The sequence below is a fragment of the Periplaneta americana genome, chromosome 5, assembly GCF_040183065.1.
Source record: "Periplaneta americana isolate PAMFEO1 chromosome 5, P.americana_PAMFEO1_priV1, whole genome shotgun sequence".
Classification (NCBI taxonomy): domain Eukaryota; kingdom Metazoa; phylum Arthropoda; class Insecta; order Blattodea; family Blattidae; genus Periplaneta; species Periplaneta americana.
In genome coordinates, this window is record NC_091121.1 from 126,110,737 (window position 1) to 126,123,474 (window position 12,738).

At 35.6% G+C, this 12,738-nt stretch overlaps 1 protein-coding gene across 6 annotated transcripts in view; it reads left to right on the forward strand.

Annotated features, from left to right (window-relative positions):
- The window catches only part of LOC138700161 (galectin-4-like), an 85,954-nt gene that overhangs the window by 1,223 nt on the left and 71,993 nt on the right, over nt 1–12,738 (forward strand). For 2 of the 6 annotated variants that reach the window (XM_069826568.1, XM_069826569.1), the window contains exon 1: nt 9,682–9,829. The exons of the other annotated variants lie outside the window; for them this stretch is intronic. In XM_069826568.1, coding sequence (XP_069682669.1) covers nt 9,697–9,829 — 133 coding nt within the window. In that variant the 5' untranslated portion in view covers nt 9,682–9,696. Of the gene's footprint in view, nt 1–9,681; nt 9,830–12,738 lie in introns of those variants that run through there. 6 annotated transcript variants of the gene reach the window in all.

Below are 12,738 nucleotides of genomic sequence, written 5' to 3' on the forward strand. Positions count from 1 at the left end.
TAAAAGATCTTAAAGTGAAATTTCTAACTAATATTGACAAATTGATTCGCAGTGCTGTTAAGGAAATAATTAACATTCCTACTGACACCCCGGATGCTATGATATATGCACCAAGAAGATTGCCAGGTTTAGGAGTCTTTAAAGCCCAGTGGGAAGCTTACCTTCAGCATTTAAATATTTGTCAAAGAATTTTACACGTTGACAACCCTCATGTAGCAGCCACTCGGAATCTTCCAAACGAAATTGAACATTGCATCAAACAATTACCAATTACCTTCGATTGGTCTGAACGTATTTCTTCTCAAAAACTAGAAAAGCATTGCGTGAAGATTCTTTTCATCAATGGAGCAATTTAAATGTAAAGGTTTGGGAGTTGTTTTCTATTCTCACTGGAAGAGAGGTAATTCGTGGATCTCAACCAAAAAGGGACTTTCGAGCAGTCAGTAGACGCAAGCCATTAAGATGAACTGTAATACAATACCTGTACGTACTCTCCCTGGTAGAACTCTTAACTCAACCCCGTTGCATGAAGATGTGACGAGCAAGAAACGCTTCCTCACGTCTTGAATTTCTGCCATCATGAAGAACTGCTTCGAATCAACAGACATAATATGGTTCGTTCTCTCATCGCAGCTTCAATCCGTCAGAATGCTTTCTATGAGGTTTATGAGGAAGTTGGTTGCGTCTCTTCTGATGGCTCTACTAGACGTGCTGATATCATCATAATTGATTGGCAGAAGGATAAGGGTGTCATTCCTGATCCGACAATCCGTTTCGAGATGCATGAGCAACAGCCACAAGAAGTGTGTCGTGAAAAACAAGTCGTCTATGAGCCTTGTTGTCAGCATCTCGGAGCATAATACCACATCACAAATTGGACAGTTTTTGGGCTCATGTTCGGTGCCCGTGGTACGATCCCACAAGAAACTTTAAATCAACTTAAACAATTTAAAATATCTGATGCAATGATTGATGCCATAGGATCTCATGTGTTAAAATCATCCTTAGCTATAAATAGTAATCATTTGTACCGAAGAAAATTTTATTGTAGATGATTTCCTATGTTTTCTTATCATTTCTTATCTTAATGTTTTTTTTTTCTTTCAAATTGTCACATAATTGTTTTAATCATTGTTCATTGTGAATTGATTAGTAGACCGATCTGTCGAACCCTTATTTAGGGTGCCTTTTTTTTAAATTCCATACAGTTTTGTATTCTTAAGTGACTGTTGTTACGGTATAGATAAGTTACATTGTCTTTTTAACTCGTTTTATTTGGTAGTAGTGCCAATAAAAGTTTATAGTCTTTCATTACAATTTATTGAACAAAAATTTAAGTTAGTAGGAATTGTAAGATGGAAAGGATTCTAAAACCCGAAAAATTTAACTCTGACCCAAATTCAAGTAGGCCTACTGCAACCAAGGATAGGACTCATTGCACACACACAATTTTGTATCTAGCTTAATTCCTAAGCCAACTGACCAAAAGAGATTCTGTATTCTCATCAGTCATGCTTCTCCCGAAGTCTGTGAGCATGTGAGTAATTGTGAATCTTTTGATGAAGCTCTGTTCTTGAAAGTAGGCCTATTTATGTAGGCTAAAATCAGTTATGAGATGTTTGCTAGGCATAAGTTAGCCACTCATCGGCAACTATCTGATGAATTTATAGATCAATATTATCAAGCACTTAAAGTTTTAAGTAAGGACTGCTTGTTTAAAGCTGTTACTGCTGGGGAAAAGAATAGAGAAGATCATCATATATGAGGTGCTTTTATTAGTTGCCTTCAGTTGCCATTCATTTGTCAGCAACTTCTAGAGAAATCCTCATTGACAATGAAAGATGCCTATGACCAAGCTCGCTTTCTTGAACTTGCTCTTCAACAATCTCTGTCATTCTGCTCGCCTTCTAATATTAGGCCTAATGCTGTCAGTCTCAGCCCTGTCAAGAACTTTTAACTTCAACCCTGACTAAACATGATTCTACTTCAGCTGTTTCTTCTATGGGAATAGAAAACATGCACATAATACGGGCCCGGCATGATATGTTATTTGTAATTCTTGCGGCAAACATGGCCACTATGCAAGAGTTTCCAAATCTAGTTTTCATCACAATCCCAAATCAAAGCTCTCGGATGCTGTTTTTGGTTTTGTAGGTATTGCTGCTGCCCCCACAGACCTATTAAAGAGTACTGTATCTGCTGTTGTTAATGGAAAACAGGTCTATGGCCTGGTTGATATGGGGAGCTCTCTAAAGCCTGGTTCAGACGATGCGTGTTTCTGTGATGGATTCCAAGGTGGCTAGCAGGCTGGGTGCCGTGGTGGCTACAGTGCTGGGTTCCGTGGTGGCTACAGTGCTGGGTTCCGTGGTGGCTGCGGTGATGGTTTTCGTTCACACGGAGCGAGCTGCCTTGCATGCTGGATCCAAAGAGTTTGAAGTATTACAAACTCTTTGGCTGGATCCCAGTTTGGAAGTTGGAGATGCTGGCGCGGTACGATTTGGGAATAAACATCAAAATATGGAAGTTGTACGAAGAAGACGTTCAGCAGCCTTCGCTGTTTTGCTAGCTTTGAACGCTGAGGAGATGGATCAAATTAAAAAGAGTAGAATGTGGAGCCGAAAATGGTTACTGCGTAGAAATACGGGCCAAGATGTCTTAACAATGCTGTTTGTATAGCATATAAACATGTCTCTTCTCTGTACGCCTCAATTAAAGTTCTGACTTGATCTCTGGTCCAACCGTAGGAATTCATAATAAAAAATTTCGACTTGCTCTCTTAAGGGGAGAGGATGGTATTTTTCAAAACTTTTTTCCTATTTGGTGTAAATTATTAATTTTTTGTATGTAGAGAGTTCATAGCTGTGGCAACTCAACCAAATAAAAATATTTTGAAAAAAAAAAATTATTTGGGGGCCCAAATTTGAAAAAAAATAACCCAATGCAGGATTGTACTAAAACCGATATATCTAAACCGTTTTTAAAGATAGATTCAAACAGTTTTTGCAATGTATTTGCAAAAGTATGTTCTACAAACTGTCTGTAACGGAATTTTGATATTAGTCCCTACGTCGGTAAAATAAACAATTACAATTTAATAACAATTTTCTGATTTCCTTTCTTGCAAACAAACGCACGTATTTTTTAAATGAAATCAATTAACAAAATTCTGTTACAGAGAAAAGTTTCCTAATAGTCTAAAGAATGTGTGTTCTAAATATCATGCATGTATCGTTAATAGTTCAGAAATAATTATATTCATTTTGTCTGGCAATGTAGCAAAAAAAATTAAGTTACTGGAAAACAATAAAAGCGGGCGTGTGATTTAAAAATCCATAGCGCAGGAAGTTTAAAAATGACGTCTCAACATCCAATAAGGGCACAAATACCCACAAAATGTTATGCAATGTATTCCACACATATCAAAGGGTATTTTAAAGAAAAAAACCATTTTTTGAAAATTTAATTTACCGGAAACAACAATAAAAGTGGGCGAGTGATTTAAAATCCATAATGCAGGAAGTTTAAAAATGGCGATCCACACATATCACAGAGTATTTTAAAGAATTTTTTTTTTATTTAGTAACTTTCATCAAAAATACCATCTTCTCCCCTTAAAATAGTAGCTTCTGCAACCTTCCCGAGGTTGATCCACACTGTTGTTTTCTCGCTCCCAAGGTCCCAGAACAGTTTAGATAACACTCATGATAAATAAGAAACTAATCATAAGTGGAAAACAACTAAAATTCTACATTAACAATAGCAACAAAGCAATTAAACAAGAAGTTTAGAACAACTAAAGTTCTATATTTGATTATTCTATCCTTAGAAACTAAGAAATACATAAAAAAAAGATTTAGTTGGAGAACAACTATTTTGGTAACACTGAACCAGCACAGAAGCACCCAGGAAAAATAGCAAGGAACCTACCCTCGAAATCCAACAAGCTAGCCATCCACGGAGCCACCAGAGCGCATTATTAACGGTGAGTGACCATGCAGGCGACCCATCCGCACAGCCACCTTGGAATCCATCACAGAAACACGCACCGTCTGAACCGGGCTTAAGCTAAATTAATGAGAACATTGCCCACAAACTTGATTTAGTTATTCTCCCTTCATCTGGTATTGTATCTATGGCCTCTACCTCTATAACTTCGAACATTGTAGGCAAATGTAGAGTCAGTCTTGGTGTTCAGAACCACCTTTACAAGAATGTGGAACTTTCCCTTCTACCAGACCTTTGTTCAGATATCATTATTGGTCATGTCCTACTAAAAAGACGTCTAGTATCAAGTTAGTAGGCCTATCTGGAGGTGATATGACACCCCTTGCAGTCTGTAGTCTTATAATCCTCATGTTCAGCCAACCTCATTGTTTGCTAATCTCAAGAAGGACTGCAAAGCCATTGCGATCAAGTCTATCATCTCTCTGACAGTGATTCAAAGTTTAGGCCTATAGAAGTAGAAGTGGATCGCCTTCTTGGAAAATATATTATAGAACCCAGTCTTTATCCTTGGAGGGCTCAAATATTAGTTGTTTCAAAAGAGCACCAGAAAAAGCTAATGGTGGTTGATTATTCCCAAACCATCATTGATTCTCATTGTTAGATGTGCATCCCTTGCCTAGGATCGAGAATATAGTTAACAAAATGGCTAATAATGAAATATACAGTGTGTCTTAGACCTTTATGGTGCTTATCATCATATTCCTATAAAGGAAGAGGATAAACAGTACACTGCCTTTGAGGCCTGTAGACAACTGTATCAGTTTAAAAGGATACCATTTGGTGTCACTAATGGTGTTGCAGTTTTTCAACGAGTTAAGGTATGATCACACGTCGCTACTTTTGCAGCGCTGCAGTATAAAAAACTGCGCAACTCTCGTACTGCGACGTGTGAACAACTGTGCAACCCGAAAAGTAGCGGCTGCCGAACCTGCTGCCCGCTACTTTTCCATGCTGCATGCAACTTAAAAGTAGCGACGTGTGAACAGGGTTCTCAGGGTTGCAGCCGCAGCATTTTTGATATCAGTTTTGTTGAAACTTTTGCTGCGGTTGCAACCAGTGTTACCACCCAAATGTGCCAATGGTACTTTTATTGTTTGGATATATTTTAATGTTAAATGTGATGAAAATAAATTATTTGTAACAGTTATTAAATACACAACACAATCTGAGCATAATTGCTGACGATATAATTCATTTTTTAAATTTTCCGTAGTGTAGTTCCAAACAGGAGGGTTGCCAACATTGATTACGTGAATATACTGTTGGTTATCATTTAAGTATATAGGCGTTTTTAAAAGCTTTATAGTAAAAATAATGTCAATTTCTGAATACTAGATACGACAGAAAAGCAAATAATAGATAAGGAAGCTTTCGCATGAGTTTCTTAATAATGCGAACATAACCACAAAAATGTATACTGAGAAGTCAACACTGTGATGGGAACCTGCAGCATGACTGCGGCTGCAAAAGTAGCGCCTTGCGTGTGAACAGACTCGCAACCTCCAGTTGCAACTTTTGCAGCACTCGGGTTGCGCAGCACGAAAAGTAGCATGCAGCGCGCTACTTTTGGCTTACGTGTGAACACGACATGCAACTTTTGCAGCTGCAGTGTAAAAGTAGCGCTGCAAAAGTAGCGACGTGTGACCGTACCTTTATTGATATCATTGGTACTGAAAATTTGAGAGATACTTTTTCATATTTAGGCCTAGATGATGTCACAGTTTGTGGAAATACTCTGAAACAGCATGATGAAAATTGAAGCTCGAAAATAGCCTATAATCTGACACTGAACCATGAGAAATGCTCATTATCCTTAAGATCTATCACATTATTGCACTGTCAAATTGCCAATAAAACAGTGAAGCCTGATCCTGATCTCCTCAACCTCTAAGGAACTTGCCTCCACCACAGGACATTGCATCCTTAAGAAGGAATCTAGAAATGTTTTCACATTATTCTTCTCTCATTCTCCAATTCTCTTCTAAGATGTTACCTCTTGCATGTTCCCTGTTTAGGGGAGAGTCGGGTAGTATCGGACATCGGGTAATATCGGACAGTGAGTTTCTTTCATCTACCACACGATGATAGTACCTGATTGACATGGTTACGTTTCTGTGATGTCGCATAGAGAAACGTAACCATGTCATTCAGGTACTACCATATGGTGGTAGATGAAAGAAACGCACTGTCCGATACTACCCGACTCTCCCCAAATCTCTCAGAGAAAGTTCTCAAAGCTTTTCATGATGTAAAAACTGAGATAGAAAAATCTGTTGTGACATGTATCAATTCTGAAATCCCCTTCATTGTGGAAACAGATACTTCGGAGAGTGCTATTGCTGCTACCCTAACTCAATCTGGTCGTGATAACTGACCAGAGATCAGTTCCATTTATGTGTGACAATAATCGTTCTGGGAAAGTGAAGAATCATGCGATGGAAGTTGGATTTGTCTTGTTTTCAGTATGACATTGTCTACAGACCTGGGAAGTTTAATGTAGCTGCTGTTGCCCTTTCAAGAATTTGTTCAGTTATACAGAGAAACTGAATGAAGTGCATGTTACCTTCTGTCACTCTGGTGTGACTTGTCTGTATCATTGGGTCTGCAGTAAAAATGTTCCATATTCTCTGGAATAAATATGTCATGTGACTGACTGCCTTGTGTCAAGTATGTGCTGCCATCAAACCTAGATTTCATTGACACCAAGGAACTAATCAAAATGACTTCACCATTCGAATGGCTCAACATAGACTTTAAAGGTTTTTTACTCTCTTTTACTCATAATAGATACCTTTTGGTTGTTGTAGATTAATACTCAAGACGTTTCCTTTTTCTTTTCCATGTTCAGACATGTTCTCATCTACTGTCATAGTAAGTTTAAAAGAACTTTTTGCTATCTATTCAGAACCTCAGCTTATATTCACTTTGACCAGGAAACATCTTTCATGTCTCATGAATTTAAGGATTTTCTAAATTCACTTGGAATCACTTCCAGTAGAACCACTGCCTACATCCGTGCTGGAAATGGTCATGTAGAGCGGTATAATGGTATATTGTGGAGGAGAGTTGAATTAGCCCTAAAGACCTTAAATCCTGTAATCACTCACTGGGAACATGCCTTACAGGAAGCTCTTCACTCAGTATGCTCTTTACTCTGTACCTCAACCAATACAACTCCACATGAACGAATGTTCAATCATGCACTTTAGATCTGGTAATGGACTCTCAACTCTATCTTGCATCTCATCTCAGGTCCTGTTTTTCTGAAAAGAGATACTCGAGCCTCAAAATATGAGCCATTAGTGGAGGAGGTGACATTGCTTCGTGGAAATGCTGAAAATGCTCATATTCGCCTGTCAGATGGAAAAGAAACAACAGTTTCAACACGTGACCTTGCACCTACACAGGAATTTGAACAAGAAACTCTACCTCAAAATGAAGAAATGCCTTCCACTGTTTCAGCACATGATCTTGGACCTACAAAGAAAATGGGGCAAGGAACTCAACCTCAAAATGAAATTTCACCTGATAGGAACCAAAATGAAGGTTGTCCTGAAAGAAACCCTCTCCCTGCAAGTTTCTTTACTGGAGAAGAAAGAAGTGAAGTTTTGCAATCTCCAGTACCTATTTCAAAAATCTCCTACACCACAAAAAAACATTACCAAGACTCAGAAGTTCTAGAATAATATGCCCACCGAAGTATCTTCTAGATTATGTTCCAAAATAAAAATAAGGGAAGAATATTAAAGTAATTTATCCCCTACAATCTAATATTTTTCAGTGACTATTGTTATAGGTCAGCCAACGTCAACTGCACTAGTTCAGAGCACCAAGTTATTGGCTGTGGAAGGAATACTTTTTAGTGTATTGAACCAAGGCAACACATTCGCTTCAGAGCACAATGACGGCTGGTCAGTAGGAATATATTCGAAGAGGAAGAGCACGAAAGACGTCAACTCTGAACAATTTCGCTTTGTTGGAAGAGTCATTCCTTTTTAAAAAATACGGAAGAATGTCCAGGTGCTTGGTTTGAGGCAAGATACAAGGTACTAAATCGAAAGAAATTTAACCTGCAATTCCAGTATTCCACTTGTGATGAGAATGATTAAGAGCACTATGAGGGAGAAGAATAAACTGCTCTCATCCAATAATTAAAGAGAGCCCTAAAGTTAACTTTGGTATTTCAAACTATCCAACCACAAACATTTGAAGAATTTTCCCAAGTACTAAAGGATCTTTAACTTATATGGGAATTGAATCTAGATTCCAGGACATGGGAAAACTCCAGCGGCATTTTCACATTTTTACTACTCCATTTTCTATGGAGTAGGCCTATAACATGGGAAGTGCTGAATATGAAATGAAAGTTGATTTGCAAAATGCATAGATTTGAAAGATAAATTTAAACATAAAGATAACCTCATTGAGTTTTATAATACATTTCCCCAACAAAGGTTCACATAGGCTCACTGCCCAAATGTTGTTGTTGTTGTTTTCTAATGCCAGCCATTTGACAATAAAGTCATTTGACCTCTTGCACTCCAATATTTTTCAAAGATATTGTCATGGTCAGCCACTGATGCACACATTTTGAGATGTTCTGAATCCATCTCTTGATTTGAGTTGCCCAAATGTTATATATATTATATACAGTTAGGGACGACATGTATGTGTGAGCAGTTATTTTCCGTTCTGAAGATTACTAAATTCCATCACAGAAGCCAACTTTCTGACCATAATTTACAATGTGTCCTTCGACTGTGTTCTACACAAACAATGATACCTGACATTGACAAGTTAGTAAGGGAAAAACAAATGCTGAAGATCAGCTAATATAACTTTTTATCATTTGTTACTTAACATTTTAATAAAATAATTTTCTTTACTCTTGTAACAGAAAGAATAATATGTTTCGTATGTTATAAATAATAATAATTAGTTTTGTTACATACAGCATCGGATACAATATAGGTAATTAATTTTAGTGTATTGGCGAGACTTGAACAAAGGGATAATAAGACATGATTTAAATATTAGAAGTGGGTTCGATTTGTTTCAATTTTGTCATAGTGAAAATTACATTATAGGCCTCTATGTTCTCAATAATTTTGAAATAATAAAAAGAGAATTTACTTCAAAATGTAATACGAAATAGAAAAGTACAATATCATGCTTGCTGTATTAAACTGAAAAATAATTTATTTATTATACAGTTTCTCTTAAAATAAATAAAATGCACACTTTTAAAGAGTTTATTTTTACTACAATTTATTAAAGATTGATTAAAAGGGTTGAACATGTGAAAGGGTGCTGCTGCCTTCAGCTGATTCCTTCCCCTCCTCCAACTCTTGCTGCACATTTGGATTCTAAGGGTAAAAACATGTGGAAGTTGTTCAAGTCGCCACGCATCTCGCTGTATGGCAATTAGGAAACAAACCAACGATACATAATGGGTAAAAATATGCTGAGGCCATTCATATCGCCATGCATCTCACCGGTCAGCGGGAATTAAACTGGTTTGATTTCCAAGATGCAGCTGTCTGAAACCAGTGCTCTGATTGGTTGGTTGTTGCAACGGAACGTCATGATTCTCTCTATCCACCCCCTCAATATAAATGCACAATTGTGATACTGCTGGCTGTGTACATTGTTATTTATTAATAACAAATATTGCCATGTAGATTTACAGCCATGGATAATGAGCAATTAATAAGTGAAATTTTCATCAGGCCTCCTATATGGGACCAGCGTCACAAATTTCACCATAACAGATATGTTCCTGACAAATGTTGGGAAGAGGCTGCTGCCAAGTGCGGTGCCACAGGTATGAGAAAGTACATCTATATTTTCATGCATTTTTATCATTGTTCTGATTACTCATTAGTTCAATTTAAAAAAAAAAATTGAAAAGATAAATTGAGCTAAACTGTAATTTGAGATCGATATGAATAATTATTAGGAACTCTACAATTAATACATTTCACTATAATTTCTTACATTAAAGTGAAATGAATTTATAAATAAGTTACATCACCCATTCATATCTTTATTTAACCCACACAGTATTATGTCTCAATTATTACGCTAAACACAGGAAATTCAAATGTCTGGGAATGTACTGTTAGAATTTATATTAAATCTGTATTTTATCAACTTTCATGAAACAGAAAACAAACAATGTACCGGTAGTGCAATACTTTTTTACTGTCAACCCTGTAGACAGGACCGGGTTTAATGATCTGCCACCCTTACGCTTCTTATTTTCAAATTGAAAACTGTTATTATTTAGGCTTTTCATTATCTGAAATTTATCATTGGTAGCACTGAATTCGCAGTGTCCACTGACACATTGTAGAATAATTTGCAACATGTAGAAATGTACTGAAATAAATAAGTATATCTGAATTTCAAAATAGTATGTTAAGTTTTAGTGCAGTACCTTCCTTCTCATTTTCCGGTCCAAGAATGATTCTGCCTAAATCAGGCTCTGCTTGCAGAGTATTTAAAGTTCCACATTGCATCTCCTTTGGTGGATAGAAAAATAATCTTTAAAGGCATTTCTCACTGAAACAGATTCAACTGTTGAATAGTTGTGTCCCCTAAACACTCGAATATCAGACATCTGACTGCCAGCTGAGATCTCTGCAATGTCATTTTGTTATGTTCTCTCTGTCAATTATTGTATTATGGAGAATGCAAATAGCTTTAACAATAGCCTCCACAGTTTCAGGACGCGTTTCTATTGCTTTGTACAATATTCTCCATTTCATGAATAATATTCCAAAGCTGCATTCCACAGTTTTTCGCATCGTCGACAGTTTCTTGTTAAATAACTCCTTCTCTTCGTCCAGAGTTTTGCGAGCATATGGTTTCAATAAATTTGTTAACAAAGGATATACCTCATAACCAATGAAAACGTAAGGCAATTTCGTATTTGAATCAGGGAGAAATTCTTCAGCAGGAATGTTTAGTTTATGTTTCTCCATTAATTTGTAAAGTGCAGAACTCCGGAAAGTTCCCCCATCACTCTGTTTCCCATAAATTCCTCGTCAATAAAATATATATTTACAGTTTGCATCAATAACTGTCTGTACAAAAATGGAAAAATTCTGCTTATAATTGTAATACATTATTCCTGACTGAATTGGACGTTTAATTTGAATGTGTTTTCCGTCAATTGCACCCAGGCAATTGGGGAAGCCCCATCTTTGATAAAATATTTCTTCAATTTCCTTGAATTCCTTTTCAGTGGGTGGTTTCATATACGAGGGCTGTAAAACTTGCCATAGCAAGTGGGTGATTTCTGTAACAATACAAGCAGTTGTACTAGCTCCCAAACGGAAGGAGAAGGCAATACTTTTGAAAGAGTTTCCTATTGCAAGGAATCTGTGGGAGAAAAGAAAATTTCAAATAAATAAATAAATGCCTGACTGAGGAAGTTAGTTGGTGAATGAGTAAATCAGTGAGTGAGTGAATGAATAAATAAATAAATAAATGAGTGAATGAATGAATGAAGAACTATATAAATTAATTAAAGAATGAATGAGTGAATAAGGGAGTAAGTGAATGAGTTAATGGGTGAATGAATAAATAATTAAACGAATAAATAATAAACAAAAAATAAATAAATGAAAATTAATGAGTGAGCGAGTGAGTGAATAAATTAATAAATAAACAAATGAGTGAATGAGAATAAATAAATAAACGTACAAACGAACATACAAACAAATTAATAATAATGAATTAATTAATTGATTAAAGAATAAATGAGTAAGGGAGTGACTAAATGAGTTATTGAGTGAATGAATAAATAAATAAACGGACAAACAAACAAGAAACAAATCAATAAATGGAAGAATTGAGTGAGTGAATGAATGAATCAATCAATAAATAAATGAGTGAATGAGAATAAATAAATAAATAAACGGACAAATGAACATACAAACAAGTAAACAACTTAATACTAGTCAATGAATAAATTACTTAATTAATCAAAGAATGAATGAGTGAGTAAGCAAATGAGTGAATGAATAATAAGTGAATAAATGAGTAATTAAATAAACGAACAAACAAATAAATGAAAGAATTATTGATTGAGTGAATGAATAAATAAATAAATGAGTGAATGAAAGAATAAATGAATAAATACATAAATAAACGACCATACAAACACAAACAAAAAAACAAACAAACAAATTAATAATACGGTAATGAATAAATAAATGAATTAAAGAATGAATGAGTGAGTAAGGGAGTCAGCAAATGAGTTAATGAATGAATAAATAAATGAGTGAATGAGAGAAATGAATTAATAAATAAATAAACGAACAAACAAACAAATAAATAAATGAAAGAATTAATGAGTAAGCGAGTGAGTGGATGAATAAATAAATAAATGAGTGAATGAGAGAAATGAATGAACGAATAAGTAAATGAGTAAATAAATAAATAAACGAACAAACGTACAAACAAAAAAACAATTAATTAATTAATAATTCTTACAAAATTATTGTGATGTAAAAACAGAACCTCAATGGAATGAGACTAGAAAAAGTTAACAGGGTTTAGCACAAGTGGATATAATATTACCATAATAATTTAAAATTAGAATAGGCCTAAATCGACTTTTTTTTTCAGCTGAACAAGCTAAAAGAGTTTGGAAAGTTCTAAAGTAACAGTTTAAGGTTCACTTCGACAAACTACCTGAACCGAAATCGGAGATCCTGCACCTGA